Source organism: Macaca fascicularis, chromosome 13, assembly GCF_037993035.2.
Source record: "Macaca fascicularis isolate 582-1 chromosome 13, T2T-MFA8v1.1".
Taxonomy (NCBI): Eukaryota; Metazoa; Chordata; class Mammalia; order Primates; family Cercopithecidae; genus Macaca; species Macaca fascicularis.
In genome coordinates, this window is record NC_088387.1 from 48,648,531 (window position 1) to 48,674,580 (window position 26,050).

General features: G+C 47.3%; 2 protein-coding genes across 5 annotated transcripts; one reads left to right on the forward strand and one right to left on the reverse strand.

Annotated features, from left to right (window-relative positions):
- Positions 1-1,021: 1,021 nt before the first annotated feature.
- On the reverse strand, positions 1,022-19,324 carry CCT7 (chaperonin containing TCP1 subunit 7). 4 transcript variants are annotated; one of them, XM_005575599.5, is made up of 13 exons: positions 19,258-19,324; positions 13,933-14,219; positions 13,537-13,690; positions 12,796-12,902; positions 10,761-10,886; positions 9,871-9,923; positions 9,203-9,374; positions 6,054-6,218; positions 4,804-4,992; positions 4,076-4,173; positions 3,597-3,729; positions 2,595-2,801; positions 1,022-1,389 (listed from the first exon to the last, which is right to left on the reverse strand). In XM_005575599.5, the coding sequence occupies exons 3-13, from the start codon at positions 13,562-13,564 to the stop codon at positions 1,168-1,170; spliced, it is 1,500 nt and encodes a 499-aa protein (XP_005575656.1). In that variant the 5' UTR covers positions 13,565-13,690; positions 13,933-14,219; positions 19,258-19,324; the 3' UTR covers positions 1,022-1,167. The 4 variants fall into 4 exon arrangements, 3 of the variants coding, with proteins under 3 accessions (XP_005575656.1, XP_005575655.2, XP_073867637.1); XR_012422195.1 differs by lacking the exon at positions 13,933-14,219 and having other exon boundaries at positions 1,934-2,801; XM_005575598.5 differs by lacking the exon at positions 13,933-14,219.
- Positions 19,325-20,401: 1,077 nt separating this feature from the next.
- PRADC1 (protease associated domain containing 1) lies at positions 20,402-25,306 on the forward strand. The gene is made up of 5 exons (XM_005575596.5): positions 20,402-20,539; positions 23,113-23,213; positions 23,746-23,855; positions 24,345-24,512; positions 24,738-25,306. The coding sequence occupies exons 1-5, from the start codon at positions 20,473-20,475 to the stop codon at positions 24,856-24,858; spliced, it is 567 nt and encodes a 188-aa protein (XP_005575653.3). The 5' UTR covers positions 20,402-20,472; the 3' UTR covers positions 24,859-25,306.
- Positions 25,307-26,050: the final 744 nt, after the last annotated feature.

The window sequence follows — 26,050 nt, forward strand, 5'->3', positions numbered from 1 at the left end:
TGCTTTTGAGTCCATCTAACCAGGAGTGACTGGGTTCAGAGAATTTTTTTTAAAATATCCCTTTCCAGTTTTAGCTAGCAAGTCTCAATGGCTGACAATGACATCATATTTACCTCCAGCTTTAACAACGACCAACTACAGAAGGGTGCAGGCCAGCTATCAGGACCAGTGTAAATGAGGAGGATGTTAGACACTGCTGGATTTCCAGCTCATCTGTGCCAGCCATTCCAAACTCCCATTGGTCACAAGAAAGCAAAACAACCTGTATCCCAGCACTTTGGGAGGCCGAGACGGGCGGATCACGAGGTCAGGAGATCGAGACCATCCTGGCTAACACAATGAAACCCCGTCTCCACTAAAAAAAATACAAAAAAATTAGCCGGGCGTGGTGGCGGCGCCTGTAGTCCCAGCTACTCGGGAGGCTGAGGCAGGAGAATGGCGGGAACCCGGGAGGCGGAGCTTGCAGTGAGCCGAGATCGCGCCACTGCACTCCAGCCTGGGCGACAGAGCGAGACTCCGCCTCAAAAAAAAAAAAAAAAAAAAAAAGAAAGCAAAACAACCAAGATCACTGGGGGCTAAAAAGACCAGGGGGATGCTTTCAGTCATCTCCTTAGACGATTTCCAAGGGATCACTAGAGTTTAGAGAGCATGAGACCCTCCCTAAAACACCCTTCTCACAGTCTTGAGTAAGAGGGAACAAAAGACTAAACCAAAAGAATATGGAGATAGAAGGGGCAGACAAGGTAATATAACCCATTCACTCAAACCAGAGAAACCCTGGGAGCAGTGCCTGGCTAGGCCAGGGCTAATACGATGATGCTAGAAGAAAGCAACTGCATGTTGTCCAGCCACTTCTGGAACGAAGAATGCAACCATAGTGAAACTTCCAGACAGGGGCCACTCTAGTGGAGCTGACTCCATAATGCTCTTGTCTCCCTGTTGGACAAGTGCATGTAAAGCTAAAATTCGGAGCTACAGCCAGACATTTATGAGTACTGTGCCAAAATAATTTACAAAGTTATCCGAAGTCTTACATTTTATTTAAATAGCCTCCAATGAGAAGAGAGTGGGCCAATTACTACCCCTTCCTTGTAAAATGAAGTAACCAAGCCAAGGAGAGTAGGTGCACCCAGCAGCCAGCCAGTCATGTGACAGGTGGGGTGCCTCTCAGTGCGGGCGGCCACGACCACGGCCCCGGCCTGCTGCTGGGGGAGCATCCACAGTTGAGCGGGGGTTCTTGATGGTTTCATCTACAGACACGATCAGGCACGCAGCCTCAGAGGCTGCTGTCAACGCATTGATCCGCACCATAGCTGGCTCCCACACGAAGGCCTCAAAGTTGTCAGCAATGTCCTCGTTGTTGATGTCCACCCCATACCACGTGCCCCCCTGAAAGAGTAGGAAAAGAAAGGAGGTAATATGAAACTGCTTTCAACTTTCCTCTTGTAAACTGGTACTCCAAAAGACACTGCTAGGAACCCACAGACTCTCTCAACTTGGTGGCATTTTGCTGAAGAATACTGCATCTTCCTATGGCAGCATGTCAGGAACCTGGAAACACCCCTACTCCCGCCAACTCCTCCCTTTAACCCTGGACATACCATACAAGACCTCTGGGATCTTCTCCCAGGCAAGCTGTTGTGTTTCGGGGTAGCCCCATCCTCAGGTCACCTGAGGACTATATATCTATCAAACAATGAGTTCCCAAGATAAACAAGAATGACAAAAATACTATTCAATCTCTCATCTCATTGCTTCAAATAGCCCAATTTTATAGATGAGGCAAGTGAGACACAGAGATAAAGTCACTTTAAGCAAAAGTCCTAATACAAGCCAGAAGCAGGGTCATTCACTGGGTGCTGAGCACTTAACAAACCTACATCTATTTAACAAACGGAGAAATTAAACTCTCAGAGAGGTTGAAGTAACTAACCGAGGGTCACACTTGGAGGGCTCTGGAGGGCTTCACCACACTGATAAGCCCACTCCATGCAGTCAGCGTGTGCTTCCAGGAAGGTGGATGCAAGGTTCCTCCTGTGGTACCATGAGGAGCATCATACTCTTTTTTTTTTTTTTTTTTTTTTTTTTTGAGACAGAGTCTCGCACTATCACCCGGGCTGGAGTGCAATGGCACGATCTATGCTCACTGCAACCTCTGCCTGCTGGGTTCAAACGATTCTCCTGCCTCAGCCTCCCAAGTAGCTGGGATTACAGGTGCCCACCACCACACCTGGCTAATTTTTGTATTTTTAGTAGAGACAGGGTTTCACTATGTTGGCCAGGCTGGTCTCGAACTTCTGACCTCATGATCCACCCACCTCAGCCTCCCAAAGTGCTGGGATTACAGGCGTGAGCCACCGCGCCCAGCCACAATCATATTCTTGGTAGAAGCAATGAAGAAACCCTGGATCTCCAGTGCTAGCACCATGGCTTTCCTTCTGCCCTCAGAGGAGGCAGGTGGTCAGGTAGACAGGCTGGGTGGAGTTGCAGCCTATCTCCTGGGCTACGCGTGAACAGCTTGAGTAAGCACAGCTCACATTCAGAACCCAGCCCACCTGCCCAAACCCGGAACCCTGGGGAGAGAAAGGACCCACCTGGGCATGCCGAGCCCGCAGTTTGTTGAGAATGTTTGTGGCATCAAAGCCAGCATTGTCACACAGCTGGCGTGGGATAATCTCCAAGGCCTTGGCATACGCCCCAATCAACAGCTGCTGTTTTCCTGGAATAGTCCTTGAGTAATCCCGCAGGTACTTGGAGAGCTCCATCTCAATGGCCCCGCCACCAGCCACCACTGAATCATTCTGCAGAGATCAGACCTCTCAATGGAAGAAGGCCCCTGGTCCAAACTTCCATGCGGGGCCACTCAGTAGGTCCCTTCAGCCCAGAAAGAGTGGTTCTTCATTCCTTCCTCCATCCCAAGCCCCAAAAGCCCAGACACAGTCCCTCAAAGCCCAGACACAGTCCCTATCTAGAACATCCCAACTTCAACCTGCTGAACCTTATGGTTTCTATTTTCAAGGTCACCTGCAGCTCAAAGACATTGGCACAATTACTGGAATACCTGACTACATTAGATCCACAGTTTGCTAACAAAATCAAGTGTTTCTTCTGCTTGCTCTGTTGCCCAGGCTGGAGTGCTGTGGTGTGATCATAGCTCATTGTAGCCACCAACTCCTGGGCTCAAGGGATCTTTCCACCTTAGCCTCCCAAGTAGCAGGGACTGACTGCAGGCACATACCACCATTCCTGGCTAATTTTTTTTTTTGTAGAGACAGGGTCTCGCTATGTTGCCCAGGCTGGTGCCAAACTCTTGGCCTCAAGCAACCCTCCCACCTCGGCCTTCCGAAGTGTTGGGATTACAGGTGTGAGCTACCACACCTGGCTAAAAGAACAAGTCTTAGCTTTCAAGGCAGGATGACCTATTTTTGAGAAACTGAGGCTCAGTTTCTCTACCATTTGTGGGGCAAATCAGGGCTCACCACACCACCCAGGAAAGGGCAGGTTATATAGAGAAGGAATCACCACACAAATCCAAGGTCTGATCAGCTAGGGAGATGAGAGTAGGCTGTGCAGGCAGGAGGCCATCAGCCCCGTACCTTGATGGCCCTCCTGACGATCATGATGGCATCATGCAGGGACCGCTCTGTCTCCTCCATAAACTGCTCGGCACCGCCACGGAGGATGAAGGTACATGTCTTGGCCTTGGGGCAGCCAGTAAAAAAATTGTACCTATGCCCAGGATTAAATAGTACACACATGAACTCTTGTCTGCCACCGTCCTACTGTATTGCTCTCACTGCCAGCCCTCCCAACACTCAGCAGCTGCTCTTACATTCTTCACTCAGGTTACCCAATCCCAACCTTACAGACGCTTTCTTGGAAAGGTCTACAACTGTACCACTAGGGCATAGAAGATTGTGGAGTCAAGGCTTTAGATCTTCCTGTAATGCTGTACATTATCTGAGCTCTTTATGGCTCAAAGGTGAGACTCCGTAAAACCTGTATACCACAGCCGAAAGATGGCAGAAGACCAGATCCAGGCGGGTTGTGAGCTCGGCCTGGGCCCACGGCTCACCTCTCGCCTCCAATCTGGGTCTCTTCAAACACCTGACATCGACCCAGCACATCTGCTGACAGAGCATTCACACTGGTCTGGATTGAGCCTCCACACGCCTAGGGAGCAAGGAAGGCAAGATCTAGCAGTGAAGGTTTCCGAGGCCAGGTAGCTTCCTGCCACCTCGTCTCAAGGCCAATTCCCATGCCTCTGCATTACCCGCCCTTTCCCTTGACTTCCAGGCGACCCTTCCCCACCTCTGAAAGAGCAAAAAACCAAAACAGAACTAAAACACATCAAGGGCAAACAGGAGAAGTTAAAAAGGAGATAAGGACCCATTCGATTCAGGTTATACTCCCTCCCCTAACTAGGGTGGCACTGGGTCCAGCACCTGAACTCAGGAGTACTTTAAACCTAAAAGTATCATTTGTGGGATGCTCATGAAAGGGAAGAAATCTGGCTAGAAGAATCCATATTTGAGTTTGTCCAGCTAATCATAGCATTACTGCTAGGTTCTCTCACAAACCAGATTTCTGGACTTGTTTTGGTTAGACTGAAGTAGTTTGTGCCACTGGGCACACACACATGGAAATGGAGTGCTTCCTGGAAAAAAAGAGAGTTAAAAAAAAAAAAAAAACAGGGCTCAATTCACATGCCAACCTGACAGTACACTATCTGTTATACCAGGGGTCAGTGAAAACCCTTCAGGGCCACAAAGGCCAAGAAGCAGCCTGTGAAAATCTGGTTACCATCATTGTCCTCTTCAGATCCTCCTCAGGTACTCGGCCAGCACAGAACATGTCCCTGTCAGCAAAGTACTGGGTGGCCACATCCCCAATGGGGAGTTTGGACAAGACAACTTTGGCTCCAGAATGATGGATCTTCTCTAACTTGTCATAGAGAATGTTCCACTCAGCATCAACAATTGCCTGATAATCCTGGAGAGACCCAGAAAAGGATGAGAATGCTTTGGGGTGAAGGTTGACATATATGGTAAGGTAAAATACACCCACCCGCCCCCACCAAAATAAACATGCTGATTTATCTGGGAATTAACAGAGATAAACAGAATAGCCACTCCTCAGTCCAAGCAAACAAGGACCCCATAAGATGACTTACGAATCACCTGAAACTCCCCAACACAAAAACAGAAAGTAACCCCAAGGCTGAGAACCAGAGCTAGTGCTGTCAAGATGTGAGAAATAATTTAACCTGGCTGAGGTCTAGCCTCTTCTGAGGTGCTGGATTCATGGAGTTCCCAATAAGACCCCTTTGGCTGGGCACAGTGGCTCATGCCTGTAATCAGAGCACTTTGGGAGGCCGAGGCGGGTGGATCACCTGAGGTCAGGAGTTCAAGACCAGCCTGGCCAACATGGTGAAACCCTGTCTCTACTAAAAATACAAAAAAAATTAGCTGGGCGTGGTGGCACATACCTGTAATCCCAGCTACTCAGGAGGCTGAGGCAGGGGAATTGCTTGAACCCAGCAGGCAGAGGTTGCAATGAGCCGAGATTGCACCACTGCACTCCAGCCTGGGCGACAGAGTGAGACTCCATCTTGAAGGAAAAAAAAAAGACCCCTTCCCCAAGAACTGCTCAAAGATGGGTGACACGGCTACCTCCAGAGGTAGCCTGGGTAACATCAACAATGAGAGCACACCTGTCTCTGCAGCACTAGGTCTAGTCTAGAAGTGGAGGAACTCACACCTGCACCAACAAGAGGAACCAAAATACCAGGCAGGCTATGTAGCTATAGAGGCCCTGCCAACCCCTTCCCCAGGACCAAAGCATATTTCAACAGGTCTGCCCTATCCAAATTTCCTCAGGTCAAGGTCACTCAGGGAGAATATAGAGTATGGAAAGAAGGGGGCCTAGTACTTAGATATCAATATTCAGGGGGGCAGGAAGAGAAAGGGACCCACAACAGCCATGAAGACCCAGGGCTCTGGCTCAGAAAGCTGTCCATTTCCATGCCCCCACCAACTGGTGAACCCACCTACCTCAACTGTGTGGACTCTTATCTCAGCATTGTCCTTCTCAGCTTTCAACTCGAGCTCGACATTCAAAAGGGCGATCTTAGGATTGTGGTACTTTTTGGGTTGCATTTCAAACCCAGCGTAAGAGAAAGTCTTCTTGAATGCAACACCAGCTACCAGCTGAGAATCCTGTTTTAAGAAAACAAACAATTTAACAGTTTGGTACTAGTATGAAATAAAATCAAGCTACTTTTTTGCTGGTTAGTGCTTATCCATTCCTGTGAACCTGAGCTAATGATGTCTTTATTTCACTGTTGTAACACAGCCTTTCTGTTATCATAAAATCGGAGACAAATCTTTTTTTTTTTTTTTTTTAAACACCACAACATATTATTTCAGTTATCCCTTTAGCATTAAGGAAAATCATCTGGTTAGCAGAGGCAAAGCATGGTAAAGGCCTACTGGGCTGTCCTCTAAGACTGACTTCTGCAGCACTGGCCAATGGAGAATGCTCTATAAACTTCCATAAAGCACGCCAGAAGAGAAGCCAGGTGTTTACAAAGAAGGCGAAAGTCGTGCAATGCTACCCCCTTCTATGCCCCAACTCCCAAATCTCAAGTCTCCTCCTGCACACCTCCATGTACCCGTAACTTGCACTGCACCCTCCACCCCCATAACCCCAATAGCATGGATACTAGAGCCTTGACGCTTCCTCCCTCCAGAAGATGAAGCCAAAAGGTCATAAGAATCAGAAATACCCCGTGTAATTTCTAAGCTATCACTGCAGCTCCTCAGACCTCAATCCCTCAAGTTAGGATCTTCTACCACTTGTTCCACAACAGAGCTTCTCTGTGGGTTGGATTTAACAGCAGGGCATAATAGAAAGCACACTGCACTCAGGGCTGACTCAGCACTACCATGAGACTTAGGTTCCAATGTCAGATCCTTTCCTTACTAAATGACCGAGTCACTTCCCACACCATAAAAAAGGGTATTCAGTTCAATAACCTTTAGGTTCTCTGCCAGTGCTCATCTGCAATTCTAATCTATAATCCTGTAACCAATGGGTGAAGAGTATCTGTCCCCAATTCCTGCATCATTCAAATCCACAGCTTCCTAAAGGGAGTGATGCCTGAACTGAATGATGGATAAGCAGAAATTAGTTAAACAGAAAAAAGGAAAAAACGAGTGCTCTTAAGAGGTGGGAGGCAGTGCTGTGGAATCAGGGAATGAAAAGCCATTTGAAGTTGCTAGAATTTAAAGAACCAGCCAGTAAGGGAGAGAGAGGAGAAGCAGGCAGGGGCCAGTTTAGAAGGGTCTTACAGGCTCTGTTAATGCCTGGCTTTGTATAGGGAGTGCAGACGTCAGAAGGCTTTACGCAGAGGAATAAAGTAGGAGACTTCACCTTGCAAACAGTAAATAAGTACAATGGATTTAGGGGATCCAAAACTGGAAGAGGGGTGGCAATGGTCCCAGGAAAGAGTAAAGAGACAGACTCAAGAAATAATTCGGAAATCACGAGGAAAATGGAACAATGGTAATTGACAGGTTGGAGTCAGAAGGGTTTTCAAGGATGATCCCAGATTCCTAGTTTGAATAAACGGTGGTGACACCAACTATGACAGGAAATACAGAAAATGCTATCACAGGACTGGAGGACAAGATAAAGCGTTTAATAGCAGTTAGATACAAGAGCATGAGACTCAGAGGAGAGGTGAGGACTAAAGATATGGATCAGGAAATTCTCAGTTAACCCTGGTAACAAGTAAATAATCACTACCACTATTTATTGAATTCTGGGTCAGGTTTGTATGTATTTAACGAATGTAGGACAGTCTGGGAAAAACACAAGTGTGGCTTGGAGTCCCTGGCTTTCTTGCCAGGTAAGATTATTAGTCCTAATTTCTAGTTTAGTGGATGCCAATCTAATCTCAAGCATTTATGGAAGTAGGAAGGCCCAAGAGAAGATGAAAAATTGCTACTAAAGCAGTGAGTAAAGACAAAGTCAGCAAGCCATGATGAAGACAGGGAAATGGCTCAGATGACCTCCAGGTTCCTCACGGTTTTATTATATACAGAGAATCTCAGCCCACTGGTCTGACATGTGCCACAATAGGAGGGGAAATGGCAAAGTGGGAATGCAATTTGGGAGGGTAAAATTTAAAGAGAAGGGCCAGGCTATCTTTCAAGCTGGTCCTCCTCTACCCAAATCGCTTCAGTTGAGGTCACTGATGACGAGAAATAAGTACAGGAGGCCAGAGACTGCAAAGGCCAAAAGTAGCGTGGAGATACCAAGGACTTTTCCAGACAGACACTGCTGTGTTAAAAAGGAGGAGTTATGCTGTCCAAGACAGTAGCCACTAGCTACGTGTTGCCATTTAAATTGAAATAAAATTAAGATTCAGTTCCTCAGTTACATTAGTTGCATTTCAGGTGCTCAGTAGCCAAGTGTGGATAGGGCTATCATATTGGACAGTGCAGATATGTAACAGTCCCACCACCCTACAGAAAGCTCTACTGGAGGGTGCTGAGTTAAGAGCTACACATGTTAATATGGATCAGTTTCTAGAGTATGCTGTTAAATGGACAAAAGCAAGCTACAGAACACTATATAAGCAATCTTTTGTCTTTAAAAAACAGTATTTACATACAAGCTCATATATGCACAAAGTAATTCTGCAAGGATACACACAAATAGTGGCAGTATATGGGGCAGGGGTAGCGCATGAAACACTTTAGGCCCCTTCACAGTTTGAAATATGTATCACCTATTCAAGATAAATGAATGAAAGAAGGGTGAGCTTAACAGTATCACTTAGGAGTAAACCAGTGAACTGAAAAATCCCTCTCAGATGCATTAATTGGGAGGTCACTGATAATTTATTTGAGCTAGTTCTACTACCCCCCAACTACCCACTGACACAGAGAACCTGAGATTCTGAAAATCATCCAGTCCAATTTTTCTATTCTGCTGACAAATAATATCCACAGAGGTTACCAAGTTTATCTAGTCACAGCCTCTAATGGCAGTACGGGAAGTACAATATAAGTCTGACTTCCTGCCTAACATGCATTCTCTTTACTCCTGTAATGAGTACCCTTCTGCCATATGAAGCTGTCTGAAGAGTCAATATGAAAGCAAGAGCTGTCTAGGAAGGTCACAGCAGGCTTACCTCGAGGGCTCCACCCTGTACCTTCTTGATTCCAATCATTTTAAGCTGCAGCAAATCATCGAGCATCATCACTGCATCCACCACCATCTTAGCAAAGAAAGCTTTCTGCTGGGAGATCAGCTTGGAGCTCAGAGCAGTCATGGCACACTTTTCCAGCAGCTTCCTCTGCTCCCTGGGACACAAGGGTAGAATCTGCATCAGGTCTTGAAAACCAAATCCCTCTTATCTGATTCTATTACCATGTGGAGGTAGTTCCCTTCCAGTCTCTAAACTCAGCCCTCTCCAACTTCACCTTCTGTATCTTTAGGGCAGATTATCAGTGACAGATGGTGACTGCAGTCAAAGATCTCATATGTGGCAGCTTTTAAACTACAGTCGACAGCTTCTTTTGTGCTCTGTGGCCTGGGACACAGCCAAGGGTCCGGCATGAGCCAAACAGCTCCAGGCACATAGAAGAACGGCAGCATGCTTCTGCATCCAATTTGGCCACAGGAAGTCAGTCAAGGTTCTGACAAGGGCCTGACGCGGTGACTCGCACCTGTAATCCCAGCACTTTGGGAGGCGGAGTTGGGAGATTACTTGAGCCCAACAGTTCCAGACCAGCCTGGGCAATATAGCAAGGCTACGTCTCTTTAAAAAAAAAAAAAAAAGGCCCACTACAGACTTACACTTTATCTGCCTTCTTCACAGTCACAGCAATCTCTTTGATCTTGTTAACCGCCTGCCAAGAACAGAAGTTGAATGAGTTTCTCATGCTAAAGATGAACTGCTGAAATGGACCCCAATCTCTCAATAGTCCCGAGTCTGTTTACTCCCAAATCCTAAGCATTTATACTTTACAGCTGAAACAACACTTCTAGGTCTTGTAACTGCTCAGAAAAATGTAAAACTCTATAGTTCAGAAAATTCCAAAAGTCAGAAATGCAGAGTGGGTATACAGTTCTGAAGAATCAGGGTGCTTCCAAGATTTTGTTCTGGGTCTGCAGGTAACACACTACAACAAATGAGTGGAAACAGCTGTGACAGGAGATTAAGCCAAATCTCCTGGTTTACTAAAAACACCTATGACAACTTCTACCACTTTATATATTAGTTATATATAAAACATGCTACAAATATATAAACTATCTTTTCCAAAGTACTCCTCATATATTATTTCATTTTAATGTCACTACTCAAATTAGAGATAGCAAAGAGAGAAAGTAAGGCCTAGAAAGATTAAATGACTTGTCCCAGATCACAAATGAAGGTTAGAGGGCAAATAGTTAGGTCTCAATATACACCATGAGGTACTTGATAAAAACTAGTCCTTACTAAAAGACCATGTCTACATCATAGTCTACCAGGCTGACTCTAACCTGAGGCTTAAAAAGATTAAGTAATACACCTCATCAAATGGCTACAGAATAGTAGAACTGAGATTACTAGGGAGATGTCAGAAAATGCCCAAAGTACCCTGTTCCCCAGTCCCTCCACACTGCTGGAAAGAAATTCCCCTTCCTAAGAGAAATGTGAAGGTGCCCAGACCCAAGGCAAGGTTAATCAGTACTGCCCATACCAGCTGGGTGGCTGTGCGGAAAGCTCGAATGATGATCTGGGGGTGTAAACCTTCCTCCACATAGGGTTTCACTTGCTTCAGAAACTCTGCAGCCAGCAAGGTCACTGAGGTGGTGCCATCACCCACCTGGAAGATGACAGGAAATACACGTTTTCTGATGTTCAGGGAATAAAGCCCTGGAACTCCATTTTTAGGCACACTACCCATTTAAACTGAGTATTCTTTAAATGGATGTCAAGCTTTTTTCTGGAAGCACAGGTTTTTGCAATAAGTAGAAAGAAGGTAATGGTAGTTAGATATCCATCATGTCAAATAGTCCTGGGCTACAAAATTAATTCCCCAGACAGCCCCATTCTCTAAAGAGGGCTGATGTGGACAATCACATGTTCTCAGGGTATAAAATTACACACATGAATTAAGTGAGAGCTTATGTTACGTACAAGGCATTGTGATAAGACAGTCATTGTCATGCGTATTATAATACAGTACTTACAAAAATCATGGTACCAAGAAGCATGAGACAAACATTGTTTAAGAACCAAAAGGTGGTTGGGCACAGTGGCTCACACCTGTAATCCCAGCACTTTGGGAGGCCGAGGCAGGCGGATCACCTGAGGTCAGGAATTCAAGACCAGCCTGGCCAACATGGTGAAACCCCGTCTCTACTAAAAATACAAAAATTACCTGGGCGTGGTGGTGGGCGCCTGTAATCTCAGCTACTCGGGAGGCTGAGGCAGGACAATTGCTTGAATCCAGGAGGCAGAAGCTGCCGTGAGCCGAGATCACACCACTGCAATCCAGCCTGGGCAACAAGAATGAAACCCCCTCTCAAAAGAAAAAAAACACAACAAAACTGGGAATAAGCAGATTACTAGTCTGCTAATCTTTTTTAGATGGTACTTTTCTGTGATGGGATCTAAACCCTACTTAATGAGGGTGAAAAAAAGAGCTTTCAAGAAAATTGGATAAACTTAAAACCAGAAGAGATTAATTTTGGTAGCGATGGGGTCGTGCTGTATTGCCCAGGCTGATCTCAAACTCCTGGATTGAAGCAATCCTCCCACCGTGGCCTCCTAAAGTGATGAGATACAAGCATGAGCCACCATGCTCAGCCCAGAAATTTATTTTTAACTTCATGTATCTTCACTGTGTAAGGTAAGAAATTCTCATGGGGCCAAAAAAAAAAAAAAAGGTTACTACAGAGAAGGTTTAAGTGGCCAGATTTCTGGACCAAAAGGTATTATTCCCTCATTGAAGACAAAAACAAATCAAATCCAGACTCTTCTCACTTTAATTTTAAATATGCTATACCTATTTTATAGGCTAGTGGGTCCTAATAAATCTTTTAATATAACTTTAGGACATATCTGTAGTATACTTATTTTACAGTACTCTAAAATACAAAACCTATCTGTCAACACATTTATTAATACTCCAGGGTTAGAATTTATTTTTAAAAGACAGAATGGCTAATGCCATGAATTATACACTTAAAAATGGTTACAAGAATAAATTTTATGTCTATTTTATCATCAGTTCAAAAAAATAAGCCTGGTGTACTGGGAAATGCCAGTAGCTCCAACGCCTAAGGACGCTGAAGTGAGAGGAGGCTTCAGCCCAGGAGTTGAAGGCCAACCCAGGCAACATAGTAAGACTCCATCTCCTTAAAAAAAAAAAAAAAAAAAGGGCAGATTGGAATCCTTAGTTTACAGCCCCATTTTATAAGCGATGAGAGGTGGAATTATTTAACCTAGCAACTCAAACAAATGACAGCACACAACCTGTTAAGGTCTCAGGCAGTAGACTGATATCTAAAGACTGTTGTCATTCACCAATGTATTAACGGATATGAAAAACTACATGTAATGAAATAGGATGAATTTTAAAAGGCTAATAATTCTAAATACTTTTATAAGCATGTATTACTTGTACAATTTTAATTATATAAAATCTTTAAAAAATTTAATAGAGGAGAACTAAGGAGCGAGCAAGCATGTGTTTCAACCTCCATTTAAACACACAACTATTTTCCTACCTCAGCATCTTGGGATTTGGCAATGTCTACCAAAGTCTTTGCTGCAGGATGGACAACATCAAGAAGTTTCAGAATTGTGGCCCCATCATTAGAAATTGTTGCTTTGCCTTAAAAGAAACAAACAAAAATTTAAAGCCCCTTTCTTAAATGCTGTCTTCAAGTTGGACCTAGAGACCAGGTACACTTTACTGGGATGGGGCAGAAGGGATCACGACAGGGCTGAAGGGAAAGGATACCTATCTGATCTTTCTATACAGAATTCGCTCTGTACACAAAGGGTCTAAAATCACAAGCTTTTGAAGACCACAGACTCCCAATTTTCCTTGAAGAGTAATTAATACATATCAACTGGATACAAAGAAGATTTTTTAAATAGAAGTAACCACTCAGATATTCTTACCACAGTTGATACCCTCACACATCAATATACCAAGATATAAACAGGAATTTTCTTGTCTTGATAACAATGGAAGTGACCACAGGAAACTCCAGATGGTTCTATTTCATGTTTCTAGGCCATGTCTCCCTGTGAGGCAACAGGCTTTTGAGCCTAGGTTCTCTCATATATTCCCACATGGGCTCAGCAGTCAGGACGATATAAGAATTGCAACTGCTTCAGAGTGAGTCATCTTTCAACGATCTTAAAAACAGTGGGATTTCTGAGACCAACGTATGCTAGTCCCAAACACCCCCCAGGAGCCTCCTCTCTGCACATAGGCCTGAGGAACTCTGTAGACTTACCTCTGCCATCCACAATAAGCTTGTCCATGCCACGGGGACCCAGGGTGGTTCTTACAGCTTCAGCAATCACCTGGCAGGCACTGATGTTACTCACAAGCTGGGGTATGCCTTGGGAGCTATCAGTCCCCTCTTTCAATAGGATAACTGGTGTGGGCTAGAAAAGAAAGAAAAATTAACTGCTTTTAATAATCATCTATCATAATGAGACTGGCAGGGGAAAGGGGAAAATGCTCCCATCTCTCCCTTAACAGAATTATCTAGAGGTCTTCTTAAACCACATTCCCCCAACTGTCTACCACATCCATTCCCCAACCAGCCTCTACCTCCAGAGACACTATTAAATTTAGCCTACCCTGCAGGTATACTAGACAGGAAAATGGTTTGAGAAGCACTGACCTCGTCTAAAAAGAACAAATCATGAGTTCTCCAGTGCCCAGCTGAATGACCATGGCCTTTTCAACTTCTGACCTTACTCCCTGTGCGGAGGAATTAGGTCACAACACAGGAGGAAGAGGCAGACCCTGCTAAATGTTCATCCCGCAGCAAAACATCCACTTGTCTGTGTTACAGCTCAATCTTAGGGAAGCAGATGGGGCACTGATGCAAAATGCAAGATGCCAAGAGCTTGAGGTGTTGTCCTGGAGATGCCCAGGCAGTCAGCTTTATATAACAGTGATGTTCAGCTGCAGTGTAGGAAAACAGGCAGAGAAACAAATAGTACCTTTGCCCTGTTTTGAAAAATGATGGCAAATCTAATTCATATAGCAATGTTTCCACCTCTCATGCTGGCTCAATAAAGTTTCTGTGTGACTAATTTCCAATCAGATACCCCAAAGAAGTTTCTCTCTTTCTACATTGCATTGGTCTCCAGAACATTCCCTATCCCTGTAAGGGCTTCATTTGCAGACCTGCTTTAGAAACTCTGAGAAACAGGAATACTTGCTTGTTTTAAAGGGCCTGCTCAGATATATTTGCTCCAGTGACCACCTTTATTAGCACAGAGGGTAATTTCTCAGCTTAGCAAACCAGAGTACTTTCCCTCTGCATTCAAATGTGAGCCTTCAGAGATGAGCCCACAAACTAGATCCAGTCTTCTCAAGTGTTTCTGGCTAATTTTGTGTGTGACACAGAATGCAGTAGGATAAATACTATTTCAAAACTTTTATTGTGTTTAAATTTGTTACTAGGCTATGATTAAAAATGTACTTCTTGGCCAGGCGTGGTGGCTCACGCCTGTAAACCTAGCATTCTGGGAGGCCAAGGCGGGTGGATCACGAGGTCAGGAGATCGAGACCATCCTGGCTAACACGGTGAAACCCCGCCTCTACTAAAAATACAAAAAATTAGCCAGGCGTGGTGGTGGGCACCTGTAGTCCCAGCTACTCGGGAGGCTGAGGCAGAAGAATGGTGTGAACCTGGGAGGCAGAGCTTGCAGTGAGCCGAGATGGCGCCACTGTACTCCAGCCTGGGCGACAGAGTGAGACTCCCTCTCAAAAAAAAAAAAGAGTATTTCTTACTGTGGCATGCAATAAAAAGTTTGAAAGCCATCGCCCAGTCCTTACAGGCACATGAGATGTCTGAGCAAGGAAGGCACAGGAAAGCACAGGGTTTTCCCAGCCTAACAACGAGGAGTGAGGAATTCCTGCCAAAGACAGAGTCTAGCCACCCATGAGGCTGATTCCTTATTAACTGGTCAATTTCTTAAAAAGCTCAACTCTTTTGGCCAGCACAGCTGGAGGGTAGTAATCAAGAGGAAGACTGGAATAAAGCTGAAGAGGCAGGCAGGAACCAGATCACATACCCACTTGTAGACATACTATGGTGAGGAGTTCAGATTTCATTCCTAAAAAGGAAAGCCCTGGGAAGGTTTCAGCAGAGGAAAGGCATACTGTGATTTACATAAAAACAAAAACCACTGTAGAAAAAAGAGGATCACTTGAGCTCATGGAGTTCAAGATCAGCCTGGGGAACTGGGCAAGACCCTGTCTCTACAAAAAAAAAATGAAAGATACCCAATAAACTCCACGGAATAAGAGAGTGGGAGTAATTTAATATATTCTTCTTTTTTTTTTTTTTTTAATATTTCTAAGAGACAGGGTCTTGCTCCACCATCCACGCTGGAGTGCAGTGGTGAGATCATAGCTTACTATAAGATCAAGCCTCCTGAGCTGGGCCTCAACGCATGTGGTACCACACCTGGCTAATTTTTTAAATTTGTATTTAAAAAATGTCACCCAAGCTGGTCTCCAACTCCTGGCCTCAAACAACCCTCCCGCCTCAGCCTTCTAAAGCACTAGGATTACAGGCATGAGGCAAGATGCCAGGCCCTCATTAATTTTTTTTAAATGTTTGTCAAATAATCAAACATTACTCATTTTATTTTGTATTTTAAAAAGAATGCTTGTCATGTAAACCCCTACATTTGGGGTCAGGCATCAACTGAAGGGAAAATTCCTTCCTTTTGCTGGAGTGTCCCAGGTCTGGTGGCAAGAAATGGCTTCTCTATACTGCCAGCATTCTTCCTGGCCCAGTCCGTGGCACCTTCTGTAAGGGAAAGATGTGTGTCCTGAAAGGCCCCACCATCTGTCAGTCTTGCTGAATCATTCCTTATGGCAGCCCCAAGTCTTCTCTGGTCCACCCCTGCCACAGGTGGAGTATTACACTTTAAATCAAAAACTAACATTGAGTCTCAATCACTTTTCTACCACCTTCAACAGGTTCTTTCACCTCCTTAACAGCTTAATTATCCAATGCTTATGTACACTTTTTCTCACCTCAACCTGCAAAGTGTACCCCCATCTAAAATAGTCACTGCCATCTTCTACCAAAACCACTTTCTTACCACCAGTTCACCAATTCCTCAGGGCTCCAATTCTTCCAAGAAGTTTTCTCTACAGTAATAACAGGGGCATCTGAACAGGGGATCCCGTAACTTTCTCTTCACTTGCACTTGCTCACAACTTTTGTATTACTATCTATCTTAAGTATAAGCTTTCCAAAAACAAGGACCAGAATAACCTTAATTTGAAGAGTGCCAAGATTTGGTCACGCATGAAGCAATATTCAGCAGCTTCTGGGGCTGAAAATCCAACTGCTACTTGTAAGTGTTTAACAGTACTGGCTTCTTGACTTTTGGGGAGAAAAGCACTGTCAGTATAGTAACACTAAATTTACTTAGAGTTCTTAAGTACAATGCAAGCAGAGCTTGGAAGCAGCTAACCACAGATTCCCCAGGTTCTCTATGCTTTGTAGGCCCAGAAGAAATGGCAGGCTGGGTAGAGAGCGTCTATGGGGAGGAAAAGGTGGCAGAGCTGGGTTGAGTCAAACCAAGCCAAGCATGATATAGGTTCTCTTCTAACAGTTTCCCAGCAGCAGGCACTGTATGGAAAGTCCAGCTTCCGTCCCTTAGTTACTTTCAACCTCGCTCCTTTTTTTTATTTATTACTCTAATAAATAAGAAACAAGGTCGGGTGTGGTGGCTCATGCCTGTAATCCCAGCACTTTGGGAGGCCAAGGTGGGTGAGTCACAAGGTCAGGTGTTTGACACCAGCTTAGTCAACATGGTGAAACCCAGTCTCTCCTAAAAACACAAAAATTAGCCAGGCGTGGTGGCATACGCCTGTAATCCCAGCTACTTGGGAGGCTGAGGCAGGAGAATTGCTTGAACCTGGGAGTGGAGGTTGCAGTGAGCCAAGATCACGCCACTGCACTCCAGCCTGGGCAACAGCAAGACTCCATCTCGGGGGGAAAAAAAAAAAAGAAAGAAACAAACAAAAGCAGACTCCAGTAATCCTGTCACAGGTATCATGGAAGGTTTTGGAATTTCAGCTTACTGATCTTCCTCTTCATCCTACTTTAAAACTTTCACTAAGCATCATTAAGCTTAATGGTTTACAAAACAAGAACAAGTGTGTATATGCCAAGGCACAGAGCGCTCAACACCACAAAGGCAAGGACATACATTTTATACTAGCTGTACCAACATCACAGGACTGAGGTTTCAGGGGACCTTTTCACTTCTCTTTCGATTACAGAAGGATTCTAGAATACCAGGGGCCAATTTGAAGACAGGAAGACTCTTGGAGATAGAAGTTTTACGTTCCAAAAATGGGAAGGAGATATTAAGAGCCAATACAGCAGGGAAATAGTCAATCTGACAGAATAGGGGTCAGTTCAGGGAAAACCCAAGTGTGGTGACCGAGATAGAGCCCACTGGTGAAGTTTTATCACGGCAGAGAATGGCGGTTCTGATCCCCAGCTGTGTGAATGTGAACTAAAGCTCTTATGGAAGACTTGGCAGCGGGGTGGACTGATTACAGAGATGAAAGGAACCAAACAACCACCTCGCCAAGTAAGAGCTAACATTGCTGAGTGCTTACTATCTGCAAGGCACACTGACAAACTGAGAACCAGAAATTAAATAACATGCTCAAAGTCACACAGCTAGTAAGTGCCAGAGCTAAGTTACAAACCTAGGCATTCAGTGTAGCTCCAGAGGCCTTACTCTAAACTGCTATACTATGCTGCCTCTGCACAGAAGATGAAGACTTCAAGAATGAGCAATGCTGGAGACATAAAGGGAAGAGAAGTACAGTTAAATGCGAATTTCCTTCTACGTTGGGTACAAGCGGGATTCACAGGGAATCTGGTAGAACACCTAAAAGGAGTCTGCCTCCCTAACAGGACAGGGAAAAGCTGCAGGAAGCAGGAAAAGAACAGAAGATTGAGTCGGACAGGCCAAAATGAATAAGTGAACTGCAAAGTGCACAGAAAGCAGTATCTCAGTCAGGGTCAAACACCACCTCGGAAGCTGGCCCTACTCAACAACAACCCAGGAGATACCATCGAGGCTTGGGACCCACGGGAAGCATCTGAAGCTACGAGAGGGAGAAAAGAGGTGTGGGGAGTAGGGCTACAAGGAGCACTTTAGGTGGCTCCAGGACTCACAGCAACTCCCTCGCCCCATATTTTAAGAAAACGAGACCCAGAGTTAGGTAGCCAACTAGAAAAGTCTTTCTAATGTCACCGGAGTCCGAGCCTGGGTCTTCCCACCTCCGATACAGTGTCTCCATCTGCCTTTCCCGTTCTCCTGGCTGAGAGGCTGCACCCCCCGGCAACCACCAGGGCTTGGTACATTCAGTAGGCACTAGAGACACATTTATTTAATGACTGAGCGAGTGAATGAATTAAAAGTACTAGGGAAGGCGTCTGCTTCTCTGCACACTGAGGTGAGGGTCAGCGAGTGACCATAGTGAGTCCCTGGGCGGGCATAATATGAGGTCCCCAATGTGCCTCTGCCGGTTCTAGGAAGCACACGTCTTTATAGACTGCAAATCTCAGGGCAGCCCGGGCTTCCAAGTCTAGCGCCGACCGCGTAACCACGGCCGACCTGCACTGTTTCACGCAAGTCCCGGTCATGCGGGGCTCAAAAAGAGGTCCTCGACGTGGGTTTGCGGGCCCGAAGCACCCTGGGACTTGTAGTCCCCAACCGGCCCGCCCAGAGACTCCCCTAAAGCCCCACGCAGCCCTCGCCAACGGCTCCAGCGCCGTGCTCAGGCCGAGCCAGGCCGCGACTGCCCGGGGTGGCCCATAAGCTGGGGATCTGGGCGAGAACAGAGGCGTCAAGTAAAAAAGGATCCTACAGAGGAAGCCCCGGCCGAGTGGGGCCGGCCACCGGCCAGATAGCAGCTGATGGCGACGGATGCGCGAGACGCCACTCACCATCATTTTGGAAGCTGATTCAGCAGCCCGCCACTCTCCCCTCTTCTCCGAGACCCGGCCGCCCAGCAACCCACAATGCTTCGCGCAATAGAAATACCCAGAAGATTGGGCCGGGAGAGGAAAAGAACGGACCACTTCCGCTACTCTATGGTTCGCTACCACCGAGTCGGTGCGGCTAGAAGGACCTGAGGCTGGGCTTCCGGGGCTCGCTAGTGAGGGGTGGTCATTAAAGAGGGTATCACCGCATTTCGGTCGTGCTACTTTGAGCACGGAGGGTCTTTGCTCGGTCCGCATCACCTACTAACTTAATTCCACCTTCCTCCATCCCCGGGCGCCAGACCAAGGAATGCAATAAAGGCAAAAGTGTGGGACGCAAAGTGTGGGATAGGCTGGTGCCAAAGCACTTTACGTGAGCGATCTCATTTAATCCTCATAACCCTATTGCGTTGGTCCTATTATTAAGGCCATTTTACTGATGAGAGAACGGAGGCTGACAGGTTACGGTGTCCAGTGTCATAGTTACACAGTGTCAACGGGGCGAGCGTGGGAAGCTGGCCCCAAAGCCCGTTTTCTGGCTTTGCACTGGCCAGAGGCTCCTCGTGGATGGCGTGCGCCAGGCCGCGTCCCCAGCGCGTATCCACGGTGAGCGCGCAAGCGTTGGTGGCACTGGGCGGAGAACCCCGTGGCGCAAGACGAGTGCCTTCCCGTGAAGGCGTGGGGAAGAGGGAAGCGCAGCTGGGAGAAGGCTAATCGTAGTCAAGCGAGGCGGCCTTAGAGTGGACAGGACCGAGACCGCAAGGACTAACGGCCATGACTATCGGCAGCTGAAGCAAGTCCGGTACCGGCACACCTCCAGTGCTTGTCCTTCGCGGCCCGCCCACCGCCCTCGAGGACCAGGAAAGCGGAGTCCAAACTGAGAAATGCTGGGGCGGGGCTGAGGCGAGGGCTGGCTGTAGCTGTTAAGAGTTTAAGCCAATCAGCCCCCGGCTCCACTTCTCTCTACCAATAGAAAGTAGGCTAAGGCGCAGAGGCGGAAAGTGTGGCTACATGAGCAGGCGTCGGAGCCAATCAGCCGTGAGCCTCGTTCCCGTCGTCCAGCCCGCGGCGAGAGCGGGTATGTGGGCGGGAGGCCGGGGCAGCTGTCAGGCTAAAGTCGGGAGAGCGACGCGCGGCGGGGCAGCGGTAGGAAACGCGGCGCCGGGCCGGGCCCTGGAGATGGTCCCCGGCGCCGCGGGCTGGTGTTGTCTCGTGCTCTGGCTCCCCGCGTGCGTCGCGGCCCACGGTGAGCGGCAACGGGTGGGACTGCGTTGCAGGGCGGGGCTGGCCGTCCAGCTTGCGCCGCGTCTCGGGTTGGGGGCCACAGGTCACCTTGGGGACCCCGCGAGTTCAGAGCAGGACAGGTCTGGGAGCGGGCGGCCGGAATAAGTGGGTGGTGGTCCAGGGACATAAGGTGGGCGCAGCCTGAGGCTGAAGCTTTGAGTCCTCAGCTTCCCACGACAAAGCAGATATCCCCACTCGCCCCTCCCCGCCCACTAGCGCCGACCCAGGTGACTTAGGGTGCGACCGGCAGGGACAGCTAAGGAAAGATACTACAGGCTGGAGATATGTATGTGAGCACTCACATGTACAGGAGCACACATTCCTACACGTGGGCACACACGCACAAACCGTTTACACCTACACAAGCACATAAATGTATACATCTATGCACACACATGAGCACATACGTATACCCACAACTTACACAAATAAGCACACGCAAAGGCAAGCAAGGGTTGGGGAGGGACTGTTTGACGCTAGTCCAGGAAGGCTTTCTGGGGGTGTATTTGTATCTGACGGGGAGTCCCCACTCCCAGGACTGTATAGCCCAGTGCCAAGCCATGGGAGCTCTAACTGATGGCTTTGATTTGGGCAGTAAACAAAGACAGCTAAAGCCTTAATCAATCCCAGCCTTGGTACACAGTAGTGACTTAGTAGTTTGTTGATAGATCAATGGACTTGTGACAGCAGTTTTCTTTCTTTTTTTTTTTTTTCTTGAGACGGAGTCTTGCTTTGTTGCCCAGGCTGGAGTGCAGTGGCACCATCTCGGCTCACTGCAAGCTTCGCCTCCCGGGTTCACGCCATTCTCCTGCCTCAGCCTCCCGAGTAGCTGGGACTACAGGCGCCCACCAGCACGCCCGGTTAATTTTTTTGTATTTTTAGTAGAGACGGGGTTTCACCGTGTTAGCCAGGATGGTCTCGATCTCCTGACCTCGTGATCCGCCCGCCTCGGCCTCCCAAAGTGCTGGGATTACAGGCGTGAGCCACCACGCCCGGCCATGACAGCAGTTTTCATCCTTCAACATTCCGCAGTCTCTCTGGGTTAAGGAAACCAGGGACTCAAGTCCAGGTACAACATTAAACTTTGGTGCTGGGGAGAAGATCCCATGCCCCAGAAAAATCTAGTTGTCTGGAAATTCTCTTCCTCGGTGCTATGGAGCTGGATATAGTTGTTGTTCATTCATTCAGCAAAATTTATAGGGCTACCCCTATATTTACTTATGAAGTTATGAAGTGGAAGAGACAGATATTTAAAAATTATGAATCCAGGGCAGGTGCGATGGCTCTCACCTGTAATCCCAGGACTTTGGTAAGCCAAGGTGGGAGGATCACAAGCCCGGACAACAAGGCGAGACCCTATTCCTATTTAAAAAATGAAAAAAAAAAAAAAAATCAGCCTGGGCAACATGGCGAAACCTTGTCTCTACTAAAAAATACCAAAAAAAAAAAAAAAAAAAATTAGCCAGGCATGGTGGCGCATGCCTGTAGTCCCAGCTATTTGGGAGGCTGAGGCATGAGAATCGCTTGAGCCTGCGAGGTGGAGGTTGCTGTGAGGCGAGATCGTGCCACTGCACTCCAGCCTGGGTGATAAAGTGAGACCCTGTCTCAAAAAAAGAAAAAGAAAAATTATGAAAGCTGTATAATTACAAATTATGTTGAAAGTCCCCATTTATTGAAGAGTACATTTGAATGGGTATGGGAGGGCAATCATGAGGCAGAACCTTTCTCTGAGGAAGTGACATTTAAGGTATGACCTGAAGGATGACTAGGAAAGAGTCAGGTAAAGGGGTGGAAGTAGGGTGGGGTGGGAGTAGGGGGCTTTCCAGGCTCAGGGAACAGCTTGCAGAAAGACCCAGAGAAGTGAAGAAACTGAAAGGTCTGTGTAGCTTGAACACAGGATGGAGAAGATGAGGTTGGAAGAGTGGTCAGGGGCCACAGCAAACAGGGTCTTGTAGGCCACAGTTTAAAAAGAGTTTAAATTTTAAATGCAAAGGGCAGTTATTGAAAGGTATTGAAACCCTAGGCATGGTGATGTGCTCATAATTGCTAAGATGTTTTCGACTTCTGGTGGTTGTTTGGGGAGCAAGAATGGAGGCAGGGAGGCCAGGTAAGAAGCTGAGCTGTCAGGACAAGAAATCATAGTGACTAGACTAAGGGGGTGGCAGTGGGACCAGAAAGTCAACTTTTAAATTTTAGTGAGAATTGCTTTGTATGCAGGTCACTACATCTCTACCCTGAAATTCCCAGGTCTTCAGAGCAAAAATATTAACCCTGGAGCTCTCAGTTTTCCTGGCTTACTGTGTAAGCAGCAGCAGCTGATATAAACCTCTGGGGTTACTAACTTTGCATCAACTCTATCCTCCCCAGGACAGAAACCATCTAGCCCCCAACCCCGCCACTAGAGGACCCCGTTGGCTGAAGCCAGGCCCCTGCGTCCAGACTATAGCCAGCCCAGCTGAAGACACGGGGTCTGGGATCTGAACCTAAACCAGTTTGTTCCTGGGAGGCTTCTTACCTGTACTCTTTATCCTTCAGGCTTCCGTATCCATGATTATTTGTACTTTCAAGTGCTGAGTCCTGGGGACATTCGATACATCTTCACAGCCACACCTGCCAAGGACTTTGGTGGTATCTTTGTAAGTTAAGGGAGACACCTGATCTCTGATCCTCAACCTCCCTCCTCCCCTCACTGAGCTGCAGTGACCCTCTCATCCCACCTGAGTGCGGGACAGGGAACGGAGCAGAATCAGCTCTGCCTTCCATGAGCTGCAGCACAGAAAGGAAGCTCTTCCAGCTACTCCCGAGTATAATATAGACCTAGGCACCATGGAGGGACAAGTTGTCTTTTTAGGGGACATGAAGGGAAAAGCCAAGAGCACCAGCTTCCTCTGCCAGCTCCACCTCTGAACTATGTGACTTAAGGCAAGTCACTTCGACTCTCTGGATCTACAACCAACTCCCCTGCCTATCTCATGGAAGGGTAGGGTGGTGTAGGACAACCAGATAGGCCTTTGCGATAATTAAGTAAAAATGTTTAAGTGTCTGGCGATACAGAAACCACTCCATGTTTCCTTCACACTTTACAAGGTGCCAATAAGATGGGATTGTCAGCCCAGTCCTAAAGCTGGTATGTCTCATTATACTCTCACCTCTCTAAATGTTTTTCAGCACACAAGGTATGAGCAGATTCACCTTGTCCCCGCTGAACCTCCAGAGGCCTGCGGGGAACTCAGCAACGGTTTCTTCATCCAGGACCAGATTGCTCTGGTGGAGAGGGGGTAAGGAGTGGGCAGGCAGGACATGAGGGTTGAGCAGGCATAGGGCAGATTCTGAGATTACTGGTGGTAGTGCTTTGAAAGAGCTGTTTTTGAAAATTTCATCTTTTTAAGGGTCTTTGAAAAATGTCTAGCCTGGGCCAACATGGAGAAACCCTGTCTGTACAAAAAATACAAAACTCAGCTGGGCACGGTGTTGCACACCTGTGGTCCCAGCTACTCAGGAGGCTGAGGTGAGAGGATTGCTTGAGGCCACGTTAAGGCTGCAGTGAGCCGAGATCATGTCACTGCACTCCAGCCTGGGCAACAGAGCAAAACCTTGTCTCAAAAAAAAAAAAAAAAGTTCTAAAATTATCCATGCTTTTAGCTATTTACCTATGAGCCTTTATAACAAATTCTTCAGAGTCTGCCTTCTATACTCCCAGGGTGATGGTCTGGTGAAGGGGGAGCTAGGACCTGTCTTTCCTTTGGTCTCATCACCACCTCTTCCAGGGGCTGCTCCTTCCTCTCCAAGACTCGGGTGGTCCAGGAGCATGGCGGGCGGGCAGTGATCATCTCTGACAACGCAGTTGACAATGACAGCTTCTACGTGGAGATGATCCAGGACAGTACCCAGCGCACAGCTGACATCCCCGCCCTCTTCCTGCTCGGCCGAGATGGGTGAGGGCTCCTTGCCTCTGGCTTTATCAGCATGAGGCTGGGCGCCATGACTTGGGGAGGTCAGGGGTAATCACCAGTCCCTTCTTGCAGGCCTCAACTTGGGGTACTTCAGTTAGAGGGTAAAAAAAGTTCTTGGGCTTTGAAACTCCCAGATTGATGGGGACAGTGGGGCATGATGGGGTACCAAGAAAGTGACCATCACCACTTCTCTTCATGCCCTCCCAGCTACATGATCCGCCGCTCTCTGGAACAGCATGGGCTGCCATGGGCCATCATTTCCATCCCAGTCAATGTCACCAGCATCCCCACCTTTGAGCTGCTGCAACCACCCTGGACCTTCTGGTAGAAGAGTTTGTCCCACATTCCAGCCATAAATGACTCTGAGCTGGGAAGGGGAAACCCAGGAATTTTGCTATTTGGAATTTGGGGAGAGCATCTGGGGACAAGTGGAGCCAGGTAGAGGAAAAGAGTTTGGGCATTGCTAGGCTGAAAGGGAAGCCACACCACTGGCCTTACCTTCCCCAGGGCCCCAAAGGGTGTCTCATGCTGCAAGAAGGGGCAAAAGACAGGCCCCAGGGCTTCTGGCTAAAACCTGAAACAAAAGGAGCTGCAGGTAGGCAGCCTGAGAGCCATCTGTGACCTGTCACACTCACCTGGCTCCAGCCTCCCCTACCCAGGGTCTCTGCACAGTGACCTTCACAGCAGTTGTTGGAGTGGTTTAAAGAGCTAGTGTTTGGCGACTCAATAAACCCTCACTGACTTTTTAGCAATAAAGCTTCTCATCAGGGTTGCAACTGTGTCCTAGAATAAGAGCACACAGGGGTGGGCAGGACCTTCAGACTCACTCATCTCATCCTATACTGTCGTTCTGAGGAAGGGAAACGCCCACAGAGGACAGAAACTGGCCCAGGTCATTTGGGACCAGTGCTCAGACTGCTAGTCTTAGATCCCAGCACAGCTTCCTGTTGAGAGCCAAGGACGCTCTGGGAAGCCAGAGTTCATCCCCTCAGGAGAAGACTCATGTTAGAGCATGGGGATCCAAACTGGACCTCAGGGCCAGGCATGGTGGCCCATGCCTGTAATCCCAGCACTTCGGGAGGCCAAGGTGGGAGGATCACTTGAGCCCAAGAATTAAAGACCAGCCTCGGCAACAACATAGCAAGACCCCATATGTACAGAAAAATCAAAAATTAGCTGGGTGTGGTAGCGTGACCCTATAGTCCCAGCTACTCAGGAGGCGGAGGTGGGAAGATCACTTGGGTCCAGGAGTTCAAGGCTGTAATGAGCTATGATTGCATTTCTGCACACCAGCCTGGGTGACAAGGTGAGACCCTATCTCAAAATTAAAAAGCCACCCAAACTGGACCTCAAGACCCTTGCTCTTGGGCATTAGAACATTTGCATAGCAGAGTGTAAATAACAGCAGAGGTGAGCCCAAGCTGTTGAGCCTGGAGCCCCCATCTCCTACCATTACCTGGTCTAATCAGTACCCCTTTGCACCCACCTGTGACTGCTGCACGCCTGGGGCAGCCTGCCCA